We start from the raw sequence: 24,531 nt of genomic DNA on the forward strand, positions 1-24,531 counted from the left end.
TGTGTTTCCTTTTTCCTAACGTATGCCTCATATTATTTAATGCGAAATTTTAAGGCTATCTTTGTTTGACCAATGTAAATCAAATCACACTGTCAAGGAATCCTGTAAATAACTCAGGAACTCATATCCGGAATGGGGTCCTTGCGTATGGAACTGGGAATTTTATTGCTAGGAGATTCTGTAAAATATGTGCAATTTTACAGCTAATTGATGGAAAGAAAGTTATGACTATAGAATTCTTATAATCTCCTAAGTAAGAGTGTGCCTTTTGGTGTGTTGAGATGAGAATTTTTTTACTGCTTGGTTAATATAGGGTGAAAAGCCCCTGTCAATAGCAACTGCTTTTAAGTAATTTAGTTCTTAAAAGCATCAAGCTCTTGATATAGCTCTTGGTCAAGAGCCAGTTTGGAGGAGCAAACTTGAAGTGCACGGAAAACTTTGGAATAAAATGAAGTTAACTTCTGTTTAGTTGGATGACATTATTTGAAGTGTAGCGAAGGCAAACCAATGAAGGTTTATGATAAACAGTAGTACTGAAGTTGGTTGTGTTACGTGTGACCAAAATATCAAGGAATGGAAGAGAATTGGATGTCTCAAGTTCAGGAATAAACTGAATAGCAGGATCAATGGAATTAATTATTGAAAGAACTTTATTTAAATCATCTATATTACTGTCAAACAGGGTAAAAGTATTGTATTGTCTGCATATCAGAACTACACAGCGAAATTTAAAGTTTCAGATAATTTTGATTCATAATAATGCATGTAAATATCAGCCAGAATGGGACTAAGAGGGCTTCCCATGGCTAATCCTCAGTTTGCTTGTAATACAGTAGAAGTCCAGAAATCTGCAAAGCTTGGGACCAGAGGTTGTGTGGATTTTAGGATTTTGTGGATTTCAGGACAGAAAAGATAAATCATAATATTCAGACTAAAAGTGCAAAATAAAAAAGGTGTATTAGGTACATTTAATTGAATTATTATATACATTATTGCAATAACTTATTATATGCATTAAAATATTATTACATATATAAATTGATTATATTATTCATTATATTATACATACACAGCATCGAGGTTTGCCGATTTCGCCTCATGCAAAGATTTCCGGTGTTAGATTCACTGTTGCTGTAAAATTTCAACAGCTTTTCTTTATTTTTCCGTATATCATACACAATCATATCGCAGTTCCATACCATTCTGCTATAAATCAAGGAGTAGCACCTGCCTCCATCTTTTGCAGAATTTGCACTTTTTGCATTCCCGTCAATGCAACATATTTATGTTTTTCAACGTTGCAAGCAGTAAAATCATGAGTGTATTTCTTATCTGTCATTGTATTAAAAAGGGCTGAAATTTAAAATATTCTTAATTTATCCACAAAATATACGAATAAAAAAAAGGCAGCACTAAATAATCTCGTGAAATAACAAAGCTCAGAAAATACAGCAATATGAATCATGAACTTGAAAGAAGAGTGAATCGTCTGCTTTTTTACCTCGATGCGGATTAGAGGGGAAAAAACTTTTATTATGATATCAATAATTTGGTATTTCTGTTATGACTCATTATTATTCAGTAATTATGACGTTATTATTCAGTAAGTATTTTTTCTTCGATATTTCGTACTCCATGTTGCGGTTTCCCGAACCTTTAAACTGAATGTTTATACTTTGAGATGCAACGCGGATTTCAGGTCGGCGGATTTTCGGTATTTGACTGTACTTATTTTGGAAAACAAAATGCGTTTGCTTCAAACAGAATTGAGTAATGGAAATTAGCTCATAATTTCGACGCAGGAGAAATGAATTTCACGAAGTCTGGTTTCTAGAGATCTTGATGCACGGTCCACGGGAACAATTGGTGAATAATGATTTTACATCAAAAGAAATCATGAGTAAATTTCTAGGAGAACTGCTTTAAACTTTTTTATAAACTCTATTGAATTTTTTATGGGGTAAATGTAAAGAGTTGATAGAGTTGAAAATATGTAAACTAAGTATTTAGCTAATGAGTTCAAGGCAGTGCCTAAATTTGATACAATAGGGCAGAAATGAATACCACTTTTAGGAATTTTGGGAAGAGCATATAATCTGGCACAATTCACAACAGATAAGATAAGTTATTGTTTTAAGTTGGTCGAAAGTATTTGGGAAGATTTGATCACAGTTTTTATTATTGAGAGATCCAAAGGGGAAAGGTCTTCAGGGATCAGATTATATGGTCCCTCATTAAAAAGTTTAGTGACCCCATTGATGTAAGTATTCTTGTCCATGACGAGTATGTGGCCAACTTTGTCGGCCTTTGAAATGATAATGTCTGGGTTAGAATGAATTTCACGCGTTGTAGCTCTTTCTCTCGCGTTTAGCTTTGGTTTCAAAGGCTTATTGTAACCATTGCTGTGTATATGAAACTTTACTGAATTCGAAAGCTTTTTCGATAGGAGCCAGAATCTTTGGAATCGAAGGTTTTGAGATGTTTAAAATTATGTTTCAGAATTCTCTCTTGTTCTGATAAACTAACACTAGAAATATTAACTATTGACTTAGTCTTTACAATGGGAAGATTTTTTTGAACTACTTAAATTGGAAGACTGTTAAAGAAGGTTTTTGAATTTAAATGCAAGGATGTTTTTATGATGGTTAACTACATTGTCAGTTTTGAACGAAGACTTTTGTTCAATGGCAGTGAATTTTGGACATGAATTAGCAAGTTTTATATGAAGCTTATACAGCTCAAATTCAATTTTGGATAACTGTTGACGTGTATCCCTTATGATGGACCAAAGCAAGGCTAGTTTGCTGTTTCATAGAATTCTTAAAACACGATTGGAAATTTTTTCACTAGATTTAATCTGAATGAAACTGGGGATCAAATTTTTATGTTTACAGTTTAGTGAAAAGTCAAGGTGATTCAGAAATTTTTGTCGCTTCAGGTGTAATTTTATGAAATGATTAATGTAGGAAAGCATGATAAGCAATGAAGAAAATCAAACTAACTTAACTAACCAGTAATAAAGCTCAAAACATTGGGAAAATTTAAACACTGAAAATGAATACAAAATACTTGCAACTAGCAAGCATGAAATCAGATAAGCAGAGCACAAATTCAAATAAATAAAATTAAAATGTGCAAACCATAAATCAAACTTAAAATATTGGAAAACACTGAAATTCATGCAATCGACAAAATAGTGAACACACCACATGGAAAAAAAAAAGCAAAAAAAAAAAAAAAAAGTCTGTTTGAGGCTCCTATAATTTAGGTTAAAATTACACGGCGAAAAACGATTATTTTAGAAGTTAAACAACAAAAATCAGTATTTGCAAATTTTCCAGGACTAGTTTCGATGATTTGACTACCGAATCAGCTTCCTCAGCTGCCAAAGTGCAAATGAATGAGATAAGATATGGTGATAAGATAAGGTAAGAATGGCTGGACAGGAGTTAAGCTACTGGCAACATCCATTAATAAAACGAGAAAACAGAAACATAATTTCTTTAAAGACTGAAGGGAAAGATGGATTAGAATTAGGGTCGTTAACTAGAACAAAAAGATTTTTTTTTAATGTGAAATGCCTGTAGAAAATTTAATTCACCAATAGAAGATGTTTTTTGAATAATTATGGCTGCAAAAAAATGGAAAGTGTCATAGTTTGTAGAGGTTTCTAGAAAGTTTTCTAGACATATCCTTATATTTAAATTCTTTACAATCTTTGTTAGTTTGGCTTGTGTAACAGCGATTTTTGGCAGCGGCAAAATAACAAGTCAAAGAATTGCACAAACTCAATATCCATGTACACATCGACCTATTTTCTTTTAAAAAAACCATCCCAGAATTGCACAAATTTGACTCTGCGCACTTTCTTGACTTTATCCATGTACACATCAACCATTTTTCACTTGAAAAAACATCAAATAATTGCACAAACTAGGCATTGCGCAGTCTGTTGACTTTGTCTATGTGCACATAGAACTGTATTCACTCAAAAAGTCAAAGGAGCAGCCAACAAAAAAAAAAAAAAAAAAAAAAAAAAAAAAAAAAAAAAAATATATATATATATATATATATATATATATATCAAACAATGAAATAACATAAAAAAGGAAACTCATCTTTGCAATACACAAAGGAAATGTCAACTTACTGATTTACAAATTAACACGTCTTCAGTGAAACAAAATTCCTTAACAGCATCCAAAAACTTCCTAAAATTATCTGTATACTGGCGTCGCCATGTAAATTCACAAAATAAGAGTAAAAAATATCCTCCGTAGCGCCATATTGTCCAACCATACACATTTCCTTTCTACAAACAGGACACTTAACCACTTGCCTTGAAGAATTGGATTGCCTTGAAGCTTTTTACAATCTTTGTGAATGTGAAATATGCTTAGTTAATGTCTTTAATCCAATCCTTCCTAATGCATTTGAAATTCGTAACTTATGAATGAACTTAATATTTTTCATTATTTCTGAAAACATACAGTGCTACCTTCTTGATCACTTTACTTGTTTGCTTTTGATATAAATACGGCTGTGGCTTCTTCCTTCATTGCAGATTTCTTTGCTCCTGATGAAGAGGGACCTGTACTTATTCGTCTTCAAAATTGATAGAGTGTTAATTAAAATTTGTGCTAAACACAAGGTTCTTGCTTTGTCATTTATTATATCATGGCACATGTGTGCTGAAATGGTAGCATCGTTCAATACTTACTATCATAATGGTTACAAAAACACCAATGAACATATTAAGGAAATTAGATGCAGTATTTAACCTGTACACAGATGGACTGTCATGTTGGAAAATTGACATTAGATCATGCTTTGGTGATTACAGTAAAATTGAAGGTCATTTAACTAAAACACAAGAAATTAAACAATATGAACATGAATCATTGAAAGGCTTTTCCATAATTCTGATCTTTCAGCTTTAAGTTGAATCTTGCCTCCAGTATTCTATCAAGCTCATAGTATCACACTGCTTTAAATGGAAGAACATAATAGTCAGATCACTTTTGATTCTGACTATTATGTTCTTCCATTTAAAGCTCTGAAAATAAGCTCTGAAATAAGCTTCTTCTGCTGTCAATATTTTATGCTTCCGCTGTTTTTAATATGCTAAGAATACTGCCAGTGTGTTACTAACATTGCTTTCAGATCTTCACTAAAGGAATACTTCAGAGGCCCAGCTCATGACCTTACAGTGTGTGGTGACATACAACGCAGTGGCAGGAAACTTTCACTCAGATTTTTACTGCCATTTAGCTGTTTCTTTTGAGCAGCTCTTTTTAATTATCTCAGTTGACTGCTTATTTGTGCCTAAATTTAAAAGTTTCTGAATTGAATAGGAGAATCAAATAGAAGAAACAATGAGGTCCTTTGACCTTTGAATTCTTAGTGTATTGTTTGAGCATGAATTTAGCTGATAATTAGAAGCTGTGTTGGCTACAATGTATGGTCTTCTAATGGAAAAGTAATTGGGAGAACATCTGGAGGCTGAGTTGGTCTTGTTAAAGGAAAATCAGTCTCCAGTGAGCAGGGAAAATCAATCTTGAGATCTTTACTAGGTAATTATTTTTTTATGCTGAACAGATTGCTAAAATTTGTTAATTTATGTCTTTTTGAGTAATTCTGCAATGGAAAGTGTGTTTTTCAGTCTTTCTGTGGGTGATTTAGTTCTTATGTACTTGTTAGTAAGCTCCAAAATGTCAAAGTTTCTGTGAGAAGAATCAGAAAGCTGTTCATTGATTCCTTCATAACTTTTTTGATGGGTATATGCACAGTCAAAACAAGCTTGTGGGACCTCTTTCTGTCATTAGCAACAGAATCTCAATTTTTGCATGGCACTGTGTCCTTTCTGGGAGGTGGTCGTCTAGGCTTCAAAAACATTGGATAAGAATTCGAAGAAGCCAAGTGATCAGAATTACATCCAACCTTAATAACATGCACTATTTTACCAAGTCATCAGAATTATATGCACTGTTTTATTAAGTGATCAGAATTACATCCAACCTTGATAACATGCACTGTTTTAGTTTTGTATCTTATAAAAATTGAAAAAATAATTAAATCATTTAAAAAGTGTACCATTTTAAATCGCAATAAAATAAAGGAATAGTTGAATCAGATAGGTGTAGTCTTGTAACTAGAATTTTAAAGAACAGAATTAAAAATTGGGCTAACCGTTAGAAAGGCAAAAATTCAGTTGGGAATGCAAGTTTTTTTTAATGATTTTTTTGTAGTCTTTGATCATTAAGTAACTTGATCATTAAGTAACTTTCAGTTACTTATTCTAGTAGAATGAGAATTTTAATTGATGCAGACAACCTTAGAACTCAGATACATGAAGTTATCACCAGAATTGGCATTATGTTACATCATACATTTCTGTATGAAGAAATAGTTTTAAAAGACGTGATAATGACTAGTTTTCAAATTCCGTGATTCAATGTTTTGTTCCTTCACAATATCGGGGTTCTAAGTGAGGTTTCGTTTTTGGGAAATTTGATTAAATTGGTTTTTACTGTATTTTAGAGTGAGCATCTGTAAATAAATGCTTTTCTCATTTAGGTTCATTGTCTATTTCTATATTGTCTGGGAAGGTAATGTTTCGAGATGTCGCATACATAAATGAAGACTGTACTTGGAGAGCTCAAGATGGCTGGATAATATTTCGGTGGTGGTATCCTTATGTTCGCAAAGAAATCAGTGAAGGTAATTTTAATCCCATATTTGCTTCATTGAAAGATGCTTAATCCTTTTATTTTGCCATATATGAAATATGCTACCTTTGTTTTAAAAACTTTGCATCTCGTAATAATCAATGTTAAAGAGAAAAAGTGCAAATTATTTTTTATAAATTTGATATAATTATGTGCAGTCACAGACACTTAGCTGACAGCAGTTAACCAGCAGCACATTTAGGCAACATGTACATTTAGCTAACAGGACATTTAACCATACAGACATTTAGTTGACATGGGCATTTAACGTACACGGACATTTAGCCAACATGGACATTAGCCAACTTGGACATTTAGTCAGCAAGAAATTTAGTCCATTAACAGGACATTTAGTTGACAAGACATTTAGTCAACAGAATATTTAGCCAACAACACATATAGCTGGCAATGCATATATATAGACAATAAAAATATAACAATGTTTAGTAAAATTTATTCCTATTTATCCAACAAAAGACTGTTTCTAGAGTACATGATGAGAAGATCTGTGGATAAGTACTGGTTTTTCACTTTATTTATTTCTGAAAAGAGATGAGAAATTTTAAAATTAGACAGAAAAGCAATCTTTTTTAGCATAGATTTTGAAACACATTTCAAGAATAATTGGACTACTTCAGAAGGGAGAAAGAAATTTTCAACATTTGGAGAAGTTTAGTGATTTTATGTGGAGGGAAAAATGAGCGGATCAGAGCAAAAATAAATGTAATATGATCCATCAAGGAAAACAGAAATAAAACATGAAAAATTAAGAGATTTGAAAATGTCGAAAAATTAATGTCATGTATATAAATAAAAAAAAGTTTGTTAATGTAAAGAGCTCAAAGACGTCTTTAATTTGCTAACTGAAGAAGCTTTATTAATATTTTTTGTTGATCCAAAACCGTGATTAAATTTCCATTTGTGATTAGCTATCAATTTTTTTTTTTTTTTTCATTTTCAAAAATGTATTTTGTGTTCCCTGATAAGAAATTTGGTTGCTCTTTCTGTTTGGCTGATATATGGGAAACAGCACTGACATAAGCAAAAATTCCCAAAGGATTAAAACCAGAGATCTTTAAGAATTGAGCAATAAATTTCAGTGATGTTTGCAAAAATAACCTGAAAATCAAATTTATGAAGAATCTGAGCAATTCTATAACTGATAGAGGGATGAAATGTTATGACAAAAAGATTATTATAGATTATTGATTGTTATTATTTGATAAATATGGGCAAATTTTACTAAAACACTGTTGCTTTTTTTTATTAATATGTGCGAGTTGTCAGCTAAAGTTGGTGTCGGTTAAATATGCTGTTGACTGATGTTGTATCGGCTAAATGTCCTTGTCAGCTGAATGCTCTGTTGGCTAAATGTCCATGTCAGCTTATTTTCCTGTTGGCTAAGTGTTCATGTCGGCTACATGTCACAGACCCAATTATGTGTATAGATTATTTTGCTACACGCTCTGTCCATAAAATCTTTATGTGTTCTTTATTTTTGCAACCATTGTCCATAGACATACACTCCTAATAACAGGTATTGTTTAAATGACGCAAATGTTTGTTTTGGAATTGTTAAGTTAAAGAAAATAAATTTTAAAAATAACCTAAAGTTTTTATATGTTCCTTTGTCCCTTAACTTATATTAATGAATAGTTTATGCTCATTAATCTCTGAGTAGCATGACTTATTAATCTACTTAAAAAAATAACTTATAGCAACTAAATTTATATTGTGACATCATAAAATGTAAATAATTAGTTTGAAAGTAACTCACAAATATTTTTAATAATTATAAATGTTTAATTTGCATATTATTGTATTATCGTTTTTGGCAACAGTTTTTAACCTTTGGAATGCAATTTATTAAAAATAACAGGAGATGAATTTTTGACCACTGAGTTGGTGAATAAAATTATATTTAGTGTTGATATGGTAATCTTTTTATTTTATTTATTTATTTATTTTGTAGTTTAGTCAAACATCCTTGGAATAGTAAAATTTTGTCGGTATCTTATTACATTGTATCAACTGAGGATTCGTCACAGGTGTACTTATATTTGGTGACCCAGCAGCGTTCGACTTGTCTATTTAACATGACTAGGGAAAACGTAACATAAGCAACTATGTTAATAGATGCGGAAGAGCATAAAGCAAGCATTAACATCCCATCATTTTGGCATGAAAAAAAAAACCGACATTTGGTTTTCCCAAGTGAAAGCCTGATTTTAAATAAATAAAATCTCGACTGAAGAGACTAGATTCAATTATTTGATATTCCTGCTTGTACCGAAGTATGTTGAAAATATATGGGGCCTTATTAAAGACACTAACCTTAAAAAATATTCAATGCAAAAGAAAGTGAGAATAAGTGAATTCAGCATCTGGTTACTGGATTAGACCTCGCAGCTTCAAGTCAACTTTTGCAGCAATTGAAAAGTCTAGCCACAGACGATTTTATGAAAAAAGTGGTAAAATCTTTATAGTTGGATAAGATACCCGATTTTATAAATAATATTCGGTAAACATATATTTTAGGGTACTCCTTGGCAATTTTTGGCGGTACATGGATACCGAGTTTGTGCAATTCTTTGACTTGTTATTTTGGCTTGTGTAGCGGTGATTTTTGGCACAGAAATCGCTGCTACACAAAGCCAAAATAACAAGACAAAGAATTGCATAAAATCGGTCGGTATCCATGTACACATCAACCTATTTTTACTTTAAAAAACATCAGAGAATTGCACAAACTATGTCCATGTACACATCGATATATTTTCACTTAAAAAGTCAAAGGAGAACCCAATTCTACAGTAGAGACAAACTAAAAATACATAATCTCAATAAACTAAATTATAAACCAAACAATAAAATAACATAAAAAATGAAAAACCTTTTATGCATTTAAGCACTACACAAAGCAAATATACACTTACCTTATTTAGAAATTTGTTCGTCTTCAGTCTGTGGCACACAAAATTCCTTAACAGCATCTAAAAACTTCCTAAAATTATCTGAACTAGAATCCGTATATCAGCGTCGCCACATAAATTCACAAAAATAAGAGTAAAAAATATACTATGTAGTTTCGGACTGTCCGAAAAATGGCTAGTAAGTAAACTTTCATTTACACATCAGTCAATTAATGCATTTTTCCCCTTTCGTACAGAAACTACAAATTAATCTTACTACATTCAGCCATTGTACCATATAAACAATGAAGCAAGTAATATACTTCCTAAGCAACACACACCACAAAAGCCCTTGCAAAACATCCCACGATTCAAAATTTCCTGGAATAATGCAAATGATTATGTCATAGTAGGGTTTCCTTAAGATTCAACTACTCAGGTTACCATAAATGGTACAAAAACTTGGCGATAAATGAAACAACAACATGGCGATAATACAAGGGGTACCCTAAAGTCAACTCTAACCGAGTATTCTTCTCGTCAGTGAAGAAAATTTAAAGAAATTGTCCACGATGGCTGACAAAACTCACGAGATGAAATCTGGAAAAGAAATTTATCCTGTTTCGCCAAACGTTACTGATGCTTCATTTGCAGGAATATCTGCTGGCTTAGAACAAAAAATTGATTCAGTGCAAATAAATGATTGTTCTAGACCAAGATTTAGTTATTATCCCCAGAATACAGCTTGGGGTTATAGCCGTTCGAAAAGAAGATTTAATAGAAAGGTGAATATTGTTTTTTTCATTTCAAATTTGGTGATCATTGTCGACCTGAGAAATGTTATTCACCATGTGCTTGGGGAGAGAAGTCGGAAAACTCCATAGCGCAACCGCATTAGCAGCTCCTACTGAGCTGGTGTCAAGGACAGTGACAAATTTCATTTATTTGTAAAGGATAAAAACACAGGACTGAGTATTTTAGTAGATTTAGGTGCTGATATTAGTCTCATTCCTGTGACTAGTCATAATATAAAAGTAGATGATTTGAAATTATACGCAGCAAATGGAACGGAAATTCTTTCTTATGAAATTGAAATTTTAACTTTAAATTTAGGACTAAGAAGAGAATTCCAATTTCTGTTTATATTAGCTAAAAGTTGATAAAGCTATTATTGTAGCTTATTTACTAAATAAATTTAAACTTTTAGTTGATATTCGTAATAGGCAATTAATTGATGGAATTACTAATGTAACAACAGTGTTTTTTATCATGCTATTAGTACTCAAGATAAAAACTCTAAATATGCTAATTTATTACAACTATATCCAGATTTAGCAAAACTGAGTTTATCAGTATCAACATTTAAGCATGGTGTTGAGCATTATATTACAATTAGAGGACAACATGTTAATGCCAGAGCTAGACAATTGATCCCAAGCAATTACAAATAGCAAAACAGGAATTTCAGTATATGTTAGAAAATGATATTATTCATCCTTTTAAATCATAATGGGCCAGTCCTCTTCATATGGTTCCGAAGAAAGATGGTTCCTTCCGACCATGCGGAGATTATCGACGTTTGAATGCACAATCGATGCCAGATCATTATCCCGTACCCCGATTAGAAGATTTCAACCACATTTAAAAAAATACTCAAATATTTTCTGAAACTGATTTGCATAAAGCATATTATCAGATTCCTGTTATGAAAATGATAAGACAAAAACTGCCATTACAACCCCTTTCAGGCTATATGAATTTAACGTCATGAGTTTCGGGTTGTGTAACACTCCTACCTTTCAGAGATTTATTAATGAGGTATTTAGAGGGCTAAAATTTGTTTTCCCATATTTGAATGATGTTTTGATTGCTTCAAATAATGAAGAGGAACACAAAAAGCATTTAAAATTTGTTTTTGATAGATTGCAAAAATACGGATTGAGACTTAATTTCTAAATCTGTGTTTGGAATTAATGAATTGGAATTTTTAGGCTTTCTAATTACACCTGAGGGATCAAAATCTCTTCCTGACAAGGTTAAAGCTATTCTTAATATTAAATTGCCTGACACTGTTCATCAACTACAAACCTTTCTCCGAATGGCTAATTTCTACCTTCATTTTTTGAAAAATGTCACTAGTTTTCAAGCTGTTTTACACAACTACCTAAAAGGCACAAAGAAAAGATCGAATAGGTAAATAACAGATGGATAAGGTCATTGAGAAATTTGAAAAAGGTAAACAAGCTATAGCAAATGTTGCTCTTCTCTCACACCCCAACACAGACTTACCTTTTTTGTGGTGCACAGATGCTTCGGTATCGGCAGTCGGTTCAGTTTTACAACAATTTGAAAATGGTAGTTGGAAACCAATCGAAATTTCTCCAAGAAACTTAATGTTACACAGCAAAATTATAGTACATATGATGTAAACTTCTCGAAATTTATCTTCCCATTAAATATTTCAAACATTTTTTAGAAGGATGAAAATTCATACCGTATACTGACCACAAGCCCTTAATCTATGCATTTTCCCAAAAACCATTAGAGCGTCTCTGCAACAAATTAGGTAAATTAGGTTTCAGAACTTACAACAGATATTAGTACGTACATTACAGGAGAAAACAATGTTGTAGCAGATATACATTATCCAGAATCGAAGAAATCACCTTAGTTAATTATGACGAAATAGCCAAAGAAGAAGAGCGATATGATGAATTAAAGACATTGCAGAAATCTACAAATGTGTCTTTTAAACAGTTTTCCCTTGCATCTGGAAAAACATTATGGTGTGAGATATTTTAACACATCGTATTAGACCCTATATACCCAAGAGCTATCGTATGGAAATATTTCATCAGTTTCGTGGATTATCCCATCCTGGAATCATATCAACAATAAAATTAATCTTTTCAAAATTTATTTGGTCAAATATCAAAAAAGATGTCAGCATTAATCGAAATCTTGTGCAGGTAGCCCTCCTATAACACGGCATCCTGTAACACAAATCATAAATTGCGAGAACCCTCCTACAACAAGGTTTCGCTCTAACATGATTGCGCAAGCAATCCGAAGAAATTTAATGAACTCTGCACAAAGTTTTTTCATACTGTGCAAAGCACCCATATAATTATTTAACACATAAGAATCCTTGTTTTGTAAGTTCTGCTATTTATCTTCCAAGATCCGGTACCCATAAGAACAAATGCCCTCAGATGACCCGTATGAACAAATGTCGTCAGATAACAATGAAGAAACTTCACTATCGCAGAAGGTGAACAACATGAGAGCTTGTGAACGTGAGAACTCCATAATAAGTGCTCTAAAACGCACAACTTGCATGTTAGGCTTCCAAAATTCGAATCCTTGTCTGCATGGCCTGAAAACAAATGTGTCTCACGCTTCTTGTCAGCAGTATTCATCGAGCCACGGGTGTTAAAGAATAACTTTTTCGTCTTAATTACAACAGATATTAGGTAATTAAGTTTCAGTCCCAAAACATGTCCGATAAAGATTAAAAAACAACATTTAAGAGGAAATTCATTTCTTTAGAAATACTGATACAAATCTTGGATCGTCTTTTAAAAGGAGAAAAGGCATCTCGCATTGGAAAAAGTTTTAATTGGAAGGAAGAAACAGTCCGGACTGTTAAGGTTAGGTTAGGTTATTTAATTACGGCAAAGCCTCGAGGGCTATCTGCCTAAGGGGAGGGATGCCTTAATGGAGGACTTTCTAAGGGAAACTGGCTCGTATACATGTTACACATGGGGAAAACCACAAAAACACCCATACAGCCAGCCCGTTCGCGAGATTCGAACCTCGGACCGTACTACCAGTGTTCAGCGACTTTACCGCTCGGCCGCTGGTGCAGTTGCTGAAGGATCTTCGACATCTGCAAAATGTGCGGCTCGCCAACAATTGAGAAGATGGAAAAGGAACTCAGCATTTGGATTGATGATAGCTGTCGCGCTACTTTTGCGCAGTATGAATTTGGACTTTTTGACATAACCATTATTAGTTTATAGATCTTTTAATCATAGTGTACTTAAATGCCTAAATAAAAATACCTTACCAGTACATTGGAAAGTAATTCCAAGAGCTTGGGTAGCTGGGAATATATTTAAAGATTGGCTTTTAAATTGTTTAGTCCCAGATGCTGAACTTTATCAAAGGCAGAAAAAGTTGAACTTCAAGGCACTTATTACTATTAGATAATACTCCATATCATCCACAAGATTTGAATCATCCCAATGTCAAAATAGTGTTCTACCACCTAATACTATTTCGTTACTCCAGCCATTGGATCAAGGTATTATTTATACCTTTAAAACATAATACATAAGAAGGGCATTACAGTAAATTTTAGACGTAACTGATTCAAAATCAATTAATGCAATGGAAGCTTGCAAGACATTTTCAATCAAGAACTGAATCGGTATCGTATCTTTGTCGCTGAAAGAATTGAAAGCATCAATGTTAAATGTATGTTAGAAGATATTGCTCTCTTCATTTGAAATAGAAAACATGTGTGAATCGCCAGAAAATAAAATTGGTGGCATAGTGGAACTTGCTAAATCAATCGGAGGTGAAGATTTTGTGAACATGGCTATTGAGGATGTTCAAGATTTATTAGCGGAAGAAGTAATTGACGAAGATTTGATAGAAATGGCATCCGAAGCTGTAAATCAAATCGATTCTGAAGACACTACCACCGATGAAGATTGCGAAGTTAATAATTTAACATTAAAACAATTAAAAAAAGCCTTACGCTTAGCTGAAAATCTCGAATTATTTTTCTTCAGTGCAGACTTTTCTGCTGAAATAAGAGGAAAATTCAAAATGGAGCTGCAAAACTGTCTAGCTCTATATCAAGAAATTTAAAATGATCCGGTAAGAACTAGCAAGCAAAGTAAAATTACAGATTTTTTAAAGAGGGAAGAAAATGCCAAAACTTTAAATAAAGAAAAAAATTCTGAAAGTAAAAGCGATCTCATCTTACCGAAAAAATGTTCTCTGTTGATTATGCTGAGCAATGACAATGAAGAAATTTATTAAACTGAAGTTGCACTAAATTAAAATATGTAATATTTTTTGTTTTATGTTGTACATACATATATATATATTTAATAAAAATTAAGTTGTTTATGTATAATTAAAAAAAAGATTTGTTTTTAAAAAGTTTTCGGAACGTAAGCCTCCTTTTTATACTGGCTTTGAGTCTCATACAACACGGTTTTGCACAGAACGGCATTTTCTAGGAACCTATCTACCGTGTTATACGAGGGTTACTTGTACTTGCATCTTTTTTTTTATTATGCTTTTGCTCTAAACATTAAATTTTGTATTTTCATTTTTTTGATACTAAATATATTATAGCAGAAATGGTATATGGAGAAAATATTAAACATCCTGGAGAATTCTTTGAAGAGAAAATAAGTCATATACAACCTGGAACTTTTATGCATAAATTACTACAGTCAAAAGTCGTTAATCCGGACTCGTCGGGACTTCGACGATTCCGGATTATCGATTTTTCTGGATTATAGATCATCAGTTTAAATCTGGTAAGATGGCATGCAGAAATTATAAAATTAAAAATATGAAACCGTAATTTATGAAATAAAGAACAATTATGATCTAAAGGGTATCAAAATTTACAAAAAAAAAACTTAATATTTATTTGTAAATATTAATATTTATTTATTAAACATTTCTTTCAATGTAAGTTGTTTAAGTTGCTTCGTTTTTTATGTGATAATACATTCTCTTTAATTCTTTAAACAGACATAATTTCTTGTTCAGTTACAAAGTTCCGCTGTTCAAGTCCTATAATTGCTGTGTCGAGAATACCGACTAATTTGTCAATTGAAATTTTTTCGTTTTCAATAACCTCTGTTACTTTCTTCGCTATCGGAAGCGAAGTATAAAGACGAAGAATTTGATTTAAATCATATCAAAGATGGGGTACATCGAGATGAAATACTACATTTAATAAGGAATTATAAGCCAAATAAAATAAAAGCATCTGCCCTGAAGATAAGGATAGTGCTGACAGATCAACTTCCAATTCATTGCGCGGCGCCGCGGCGTTAAAGATAAACAAAGTTTAGATAAACAAAGGATATGCCTTTATCCATGTTTTGTAGCAATTCCATTTTTTGTTTAATGAACTTCAAAACATACTTTCGCTTTGTAGATCATTTACATATTAATAAATATATATCAGAAATTGTATTTGACATAATCAAAAGTTCAAGCTTACTTTTATAAAATTGCTCTAACAGTCTGAAATAGGTAATTAAATAAATTTAGCTTAGCTTTTACCGTCCGTTATACGTTAAACGCGCACTCGTAAACGTAATTTGCGCATGCGCACAAGCATATTCTCAGGCATAAAGGCCTTACGTGCATGCGTCAAAGCAGCGCATGCGCAGAAAGTTTGAAGCTTTGAGGTTCGGATTATAGATCATTCCGGATTATGGGTGTCCGAATTAACGACTTTTGACTGTATATGGAATTATTTAAACCCAAGGAAATACAACAGAAAGGTATTCCTAAATTATTTGTACATAAATATTTAGAATCGGCTTCTCACATTTTTCTTCGCATTGACAGAGTTCAGAAGTAACTCAAATGAAGGTCCGTATTTGGTTATCAATCGTTCACCAAAATATTTTACTCTCAGGATAAAGAATAAAGAAGTAAATGTATGGACAGACAGACTGAAGCCAGCATATATTCTATCACAACAAATCCCTGAAGAAGAGAAATCTACAACTCCAAATAGTGTAAACAATATGCCTACATCCATTGAAATTCGAGCTAAAATAACTGGCTCAACCTAAAATCAAATCAACTTAAAGATAGTCCCGAACTGGTAGAACTTTTAAGACATTGTTAATGAAGGTCCGTATTTGGTTATCAATCGTTCACCAAAATATTTTACTCTCAGGATAAAGAATAAAGAAGTAAATGTATGGACAGACAGACTGAAGCCAGCATATATTCTACCACAACAAATCCCTGAAGAAGAGAAATCTACAACTCCAAATAGTGTAAACAATATGCCTACATCCATTGAAATTCGAGCTAAAATAACTGGCTCAACCTAAAATCAAATCAACTTAAAGATAGTCCCGAACTGGTAGAACTTTTAAGACATTGTTGCGATTTAAAACTGATATTTTATTTATACATTAATGTTGTTATTATATTGATGATAAGCACCATTACTTCTTACAGTTTTCCTAATGTAATGTTCATTACTGAAAGGGGAGTGAATATAACAGCATAAAATGTAAATAATTAGTTTGAATGTAACTTGCAAATATTTTTAATAATTATAAATGTTAAATTTTCATATTATTGTATTATCATTTTTAATTTTTCGAATGCAATTTGTTAAAAATAACAGATGACTTTTTGACCACTGAGTTCACGAAAAATTATATTTGGTGTTGATATGGTAATATTTTTATTTTTTCGTAGTTCAGTGAAACATCCTTGAAATAGTAAAATTTTGTCTGCATCTTTTTACGTTGTATCAACTGAGGATTCATAACAGGTGTACTTATAGTACAGTTGATTATTTTAGTCTCTGTTGTCATAAACTTCCATTTATTAAGAGCTTCATTAGTGAACAAGTATTTAAGACTTCTGAATACTGTGAGTTTGGCCTTGGTTTGAACCCAGGTAAATGGGGCTGTGGCTGCTTGGTTGTTTTTCCACGTGTGGTAATATGAATACTGACCAGTTTCTTTTAGAAAGATCTTCCAAGAAGGCATCGCTTGCCTTAGACACGTAGGTCTTGTGGGATTTGCCATGTTCAGATAACCTGAACAAACCTAACTATTCATTAAAATGTTGTTTACATCATTAAAGAAAAAAAAATTAAATTATGTGTTAATATATATGAAATAACAACAAATGTGCAATTTAAATAAAATAAAATGAATATTAGGGGTTAACATGACTGCAAGCTTCTATTTTTATATGCATCAGTCTTCTATATAATGCAGTAAACACACAAATTTGTTGTATCACGTTTGCAAACTTCTTCAGGTATGAAACGTCATTTGGCTTCAGCTTTTATGTGCAAATCATCAGATATAAGGGCTTCTTGAAAAAAGTAATTGTTTTATTGCTCTTTTATGGAATTATTAATGCACCTCCATTTTCAAAATGGCTGTTGCTTTTTGCTTAGTGAAATTAGTGAAAAATTAGTGAGCAACAAGTTGCCAGCTCTTCAGAAGAGGGTGTGGATAATGAGAAAGTATCATTTTTGCGTTGGATAATAAAGGTCAAAATTCACAGTTAGTTGTACATAGTGTTAGTTTTTCAGTAGAAGGCTTCAAATAAATATTCACCAAATGAGTACGTGAAAATAAAAGCCAATTCATTGATCTCTGATGTCAGATTACAAGTTACTGAGAAGAAATATAACATTAAACAAATGTAAGTTTCAGAGATAAATTTTTAGATTGTTTTCCTTTGTTGATGCTTTTTACATGGTGGATAGTGACTGAAATACTTCTAAAGTATACTAGTGCAGTATATTACTATGCATATGTACAGTGTTTTTTTTTTTAGTTTGTATTTAAGAGCTAAGAGGAAGAGCATTTTCACTTTCTTATTAGACAAATATGTAAACATTATGCCTGTTTTCTCCTGGTGTATAAACTTATTATCAATTCCCCCCACTTGTGATAGAAATAGATTAATTTACTTTACAGTGTAATTTCATGCCCATTTATCTTTTTTTATTGTTGCTGATCCTAACTGTTTAGCAATTAGGTTAGACCAGATACACGAGTCCAAGAGCCATCAATATTTGCAATATGAAGGTAGGTCTTTTCAGTAGGTCCTCTTCTATAAGTCCCAAACTGGTGAAATATCCAGGAGTGAAATGATCAGTACAGTCAAAAGTCGTTAATCCGGACTCGTTGGGACTTCGCCGATTCTGGATTATCGATTTTTCCGGATTATAGATCATCAGTTTAAATCTGGTAAAATGGCATGCAGAAATTATAAAATAATAATATGAAACTGTAATTTACGAAATAAAGAACAATTATGATCTAAAGGGTATCAAAATTTACAAAAAAAAAAAAAAGCTTAATATTTATTTGTTTACTTTATTAAACATTTCTTTCAATGTAAGTTGTTTAAGTTGCTTCGTTTTTTATGTGATAATACATTCTCTTGAATTCTATAAACAGACATAATTTCTTGCTCAGTTACAAAGTTCCGCTTTTCAAGTCCTATAATTGCTGTGTCGAGAATACCGGCTAATTTGTCAATTGAAATTTTTTCGTTTTCAATAACCTCTGTCACTTTCTTCGCTATCGGAAGCGAATTATAATGACGAGGCATTTGATTTAAATCATATCTAAGACGGAGTACACCGAGATGAAATACTACATTTAGTAAGCAATTATAAGCCAAATAAAATAAAAACATCTGCCCTGGAGATAAGGATAGTGCTGACAGATCAACTTCCAATTCATTGCACGCTGCGGCGTTAAACATAAACAAAGTTTAGATAAACAAACGTTAAAGTTTAGATAAACAAAGGATATGCCTTTATCCATTTTTTGCAGCAATTCCACTTTTTGTTTAATGGACTCCGAAACATACTTTCGCTTTGTAGATCCTTTACATATTAGTAAATATATATTGCAAATTCTATTTGACATAATCGAAAGTTAAAGCTTACTTTTATAAAATTGCTCTAACAGTCTGCAAAAAATAATAAGCCGGATCCAATTCGAAGATTAAGGAACAACGCAATCTGCAACATTAACTGAAATAGATAATTAGATAATTTTAGCTTAGCTTATACCGTCCGTTATACATTAAACCTCGCATTCGTAAATGTATTTTGCGTACACGCACACGCAAATTCGCAGCCGTGCGACGCATGCACAGAAAGTTTGTAGCTTTGAGGTTCGGATTATAGATCATTCCGGATTATGGGTGTCCGAATTAACGACTTTTGACTGTATTACATTTCCTCCAGTAGATCTTATTTCCCCGGTCAAATTTAAGGCATTTCAGATGCCCGCTTAGGAGCCTCGTTAGAGTAGCCTACTGAGCATGATTACCCCCAAAGGTAAAAGCACCTCCCAGCTGCCTGCCAAATACTAATCATGAGCCAGACGAGAATGCCAGGAAGAGGCAACAGTAGATTTAACTATCAAGCAGATCTCCAAAAATGTCAGGGTGCCAGTGGTCAGAGTCATTGAAATACCTTCCTTAGCCAGGACATTAGTCAATTCTTTACCACTGAGACTAATATGTGAAGGGATCCATTGGAGATGTACACTGCGCAAAAAAGGGGGGGGGAGTTCTGTAGCTCCCATTCTACTAGGCCGATTGATGAAATTTAAATTGCGTTTTCCTTGTCTCGAAATCACGACTTGAGACATATATTAGATTTCTATATGGCATTGTTCTAACATATGTATTTTGACACAAAATCGGACTTTTTCTGAAATAACGAACAATTTTTTTCCATATTTCGATTCTACGACTCAAATTATGCCTAGATATTAAATTTTTTCATTTTTGCTGAGAAATTTAAAATTTATATTGGCGCATTTTTTTTTCAGTTTTTTCCAAGAATAATTCACTTGGCGAGCTTCTTAATTTATAGCAAACTTTTTTCCTTTCCTTTTTTTGTCCACGAGCGGGGAAAAAAGTCATCATTCGTACTTTCAAATACTTTTAACAAAGTGCGTAAACCACATTTTCGTTATTATCGCTTTTAATAAAATACGCCAAATTTCAGAACGCACCAAAAATGTAAATGTATATCTGAAGTAAATGTATATACCAAACTGTATATCTTAGGAAATTTTGAATAAAAAAAACTCTAATTTTTTTGCAGGTATGCAAAAATTTTTTGAAATTTCAAAATCTTTTTTAAAAAATTTATAAAAATTATTTTAAAATACAAGTTTGAAAAATAAATCATAAAAATTGGCGAATTTTATTTGGAATGAACCTAAATTTCGAAATGTTAAAGAAAGAATCAAATAAGCTTAATTAAAAAAGAAATATCAATAGATATGTATCAAATTCAATTAACATTGAGGAGCTAACCCTGTGCCATTCTGTTATCCACATCGTTCGACCCCGGCACCATTGCAGACAATGGCATCTATGTCGTGGAGTCAATGGCAGTCTTCTTAATGGACATCAGAAACGCAGGCTACTAGCCACCAGTTGACGGCAAATGGCTCTAGTTGATATGGGAACATCCAGGGTGTCTTGAACATGCTGCAGTATGGAGGTAGAATTGGCTTGTGGTTGCACCATCGCTTGTTGGCGGATGCATCGATCCTTGCGTGCTGACGTCCCTCTAGTGCACTGTCATCCCTCGAACTTGCCATATATCCTTGTTGTAACTATCGTCACCACAGCCGGCACTGTGGATGCATCTAGATGTGTGTCAGCTGAGATTTGCCACATGTACCGACCTGCCCTTTTCAGTCCAATGACCATGCCTTTCATAAAATCCTCTGCCTGCTAGAACTGTCTCTTGGTAATGGCCTGGCATTCTCTGCTGTTATATGTGTCCTGTGAGACAAGAACAAATTTTCTAAGATGATTTCCCTAGCAGAAATAACAGCACAAAAACTGAATATTCTGCAGGTTCTTTTCCTTATATCTTCTTCAACATGCGCTGAAAAGCTGGGCATTTGACATCATTTGCATAACTCTGTGATGGTGTCTACCCTGAAATTTGCATAATTTTTGGGCACTCCATCTTGGTGTTGCATTTCAATGTTGGGTAGTGTATCTTTGTAGGCAGTGCAAGTGTATGCAACCTTAAGGCATTCCTTAATTGCTGTAAGCTCAGTGTGAAAAACATTGCAGAGTTTATAATTTGTAGTCTTAAAGCTATTAATTAGTGCTCTAATGAAGGCTCCACTACTGCAGTTCCCGTGTTCATTTTTACTGCCATCAGTGAAAATCTGAAGGGCATTGGCGGAAATGCCATGTAAAGTTTCCAGTGCAATCTGCGGAAGATAATCTGTTAAATCTGTCTTTTTGTTGGTATAAGAGGTTAGGTCTGTGTGAAAAAAGATGCCCAGAAGTCCATGCAGTGTTTTGATAGTATTAGTGAGTATCTCTCAGCAGTTGTATCTGTTAAACCCATGAGATAAGCCAAAGAAAGAGGGCTGTTTCTTTTCAATCTTTGATTAATAAACCCAGTCGGGAAGTATAGAGGTATGGCTATGAGTTCCATAACTGTATAATTTATTAAAACATTTTGACAGATTAGCTCTGCATCTCAAATTCGACGGTTGTATATCACATTCAAAGAATGCTATTTCAGCTGTGTGACTGTTGTGTAAGCCAGAAAGTAGATGGGCTGTACTCAACTGAACATGCTCAAGTTCAGCCAGATTGGTAGGAGAAGCACAGAAGTAAATCTCCTAGCCATAATCCAAAATGGATCTTATCAGTGACACATACAGTGTTGGAAATTTTTATGTTTTTGAACTTTGTATGCTTATGGAAAACTTTACGTTTCACAAAATGCAAACTTGTATATATCATTTTAAAGAGAATTTATTACTGAATTCAGTACAAAATGCAAAATTCAATTATTTGCAATACATAAAAAGTTAAACGATAATAGTTATCGATATACATTAGATAGTGATGATTGCAGTGAGTTATCAGTACTTAGTAGGGTACCCTTTATTTTTTATTACAGCTTCACATCGACGTTTCATTGAGCTGACAAGAGTTTTAAGCTCTTCTTTCGTTATTACATGATGCCAGGAAACAACTATAGCCTCAATTATTTCCCTTTTATTTGATGGGCGCCTCATTCGGACAAGAGTTTTCAAACGGTGCCACAAATTTTTTATAGGATTGAGGTCAGGACTGTTTCCTGGCCATGACAACAATTTAATGCTCTTTGTACAAAACCACTCTTTCGATATTTTGGTCGTGTGGCAAGGAGCAGATTTCTGCTGAAAAATAAACGAAGCATTGTTGGGAAAGAGATCTCTGATGGAAAGTAGAAGTTTTGGTTTCTAAAATAGTGTCAATGTATTTTCTGGCATTCAGTCTCCCATTGATGACATGAAAATGACCAATACCATCTGCTGACATGCATGACCAAATCATAACACTAACTGGGTTCTTCACAGTTGCTTGAATGCAGTCAGGATGTAGCTCTTCTATTCTACATCTTACATATTTTCGCCCATCACTACCGAATAACGATATCTTAGTTTCGTCACTCCATATAACTTGTGACCTCTGATCATCTGTCCAATTAATGTGTTCCTTTGCCCAGTGTAGTCTTTTTTTTCGTTTCTGAAAATTAAGATAAGGCTTTTTTCGTGGAATTCTACCTCTCAATCCAACATCTGAATCTTCTTCTTGAACTGACAGAAACCCCAGCATCATTCAGATCACTTCTGATGGCCGCTGATGACATTTTTCTATCTTGGAGACATAGTCTTTTTATTTTTCTGTCATCAATAGATGTGGTGCGCCTTTTTCGGCCTTTTCCTTCTTTGTTTTTTATTGAATTTGTCTCCTGATATCGTAAACAAAACTTTCAGACTCCAGATGTAGTCACTGAACCACCCACCTGTCTTGCAATTTCAGCATAGGAAAGACCACTTTCTCGTAACACACTAATATTACATCTCTTTCTAGGTAACCAATCTACTCTTTTATTTGCTATCAGTGCTTCTTGACTAAATATTAAAAATTTTTACAAAAATTCCTACTTGTAATTGCAGTGTATAAGAAACAGGTCCTCCTTCTACAGAACAAAGCATAAAATAATGAATTGTTTGAAGTGTAAACATGATGTCAGCTTCTACTGACAGTTACTAACATTTGATTGGTTCTCAGAACAAGAACAGTGATTGGCCAGAAAAGCTAGACATTACAAACCACTTCATAACTGTGTTTTTAATTTATATTAAAGTACATATAACTTTTTGTATTGCAAATAATTGAATTTTGTATTTTGTATTGAATTCAGTAATAAATTCTCTTTAAAATGATATAAACAAGTTTGCATTTTGCGAAACGTAACATTTTCTATAAGCCTACAAAGGTAAAAAACATAAAAATTTCCAAAAGTGTCTGCAATTTTGGCCACCACTGTATGTAGATTTGAGAGTAGATGAATCTGCCCCCCCCACTTGGTACCAGTTAAATAAATACTACATAAGCATGTTAAATCTTTTCCTGCCCTTCAAAACTAGGTTTTCAATGTATTTTTACTCAAAAACTCCAAATATTTAGGATGTTCAATGTGTGGTAAAGATTCATCCAGCATAATAATAATTATATAATATGGATGGTAATTATGTAATTTTTGATTAGTGGTAAAAAAGCTCACAAAAGATTTAGAGATGTTAAATTGTATTTTATTGTGGGTGGCGAAAACTTTCATTTTAGAAAGGGTGATGTTATTTATTACTGATATTATTTTCAATCACTTCAATATCTGGATCAGAGTTCCATAAAATTAGATCATCAACAAATAGTCCAGTTTCACATCTCTTTGCCTCAATCCCTACCGAATATACTGAGAATAACAGGAGACTCATCACAGAGCCTTGAGGCAGACTCTGGCTTAGTCTGTAGTCTGTCCAAAATATAGGATTTGATTGATAGCAGAGTGTCCCTTCCTAAAATCGTATTGTTCTCTCCATGGAGATAAGAAAGGAAGGAGTGGCGAAACCGGCATTAGAAGTGAAGCACCGCTCCAAAGCTTTGGTTACCAGATGGGGTGTTTTTTGTTTACATTCAGAAGCTTGCTTGACAGTGCTCTGATAGTATTTCGACACACGGCAATTCCATACAAATCGAAAAACGGGATACTTCTGCATAAAAGAAAAATTCCTAGT

General features: G+C 33.0%; 1 protein-coding gene across 5 annotated transcripts in view; it reads left to right on the top strand.

Moving 5' to 3' along the window:
• The window catches only part of tweek (transmembrane protein KIAA1109 homolog tweek), a 421,377-nt gene that overhangs the window by 24,460 nt on the left and 372,386 nt on the right, over positions 1 to 24,531 (top strand). For all 5 annotated transcript variants that reach the window (XM_085807394.1, XM_085807390.1, XM_085807392.1 and 2 more), the window contains one exon: positions 6,577 to 6,720. In XM_085807394.1, coding sequence (XP_085663520.1) covers positions 6,577 to 6,720 — 144 coding nt within the window. The remainder of the gene's footprint in view (positions 1 to 6,576; positions 6,721 to 24,531) is intronic.

This window comes from Stegodyphus dumicola, chromosome X1 (genome assembly GCF_044657685.1).
Source record: "Stegodyphus dumicola isolate Sdum_Otavi_A_Nest chromosome X1, ASM4465768v1".
In the NCBI taxonomy this organism is placed as follows: domain Eukaryota; kingdom Metazoa; phylum Arthropoda; class Arachnida; order Araneae; family Eresidae; genus Stegodyphus; species Stegodyphus dumicola.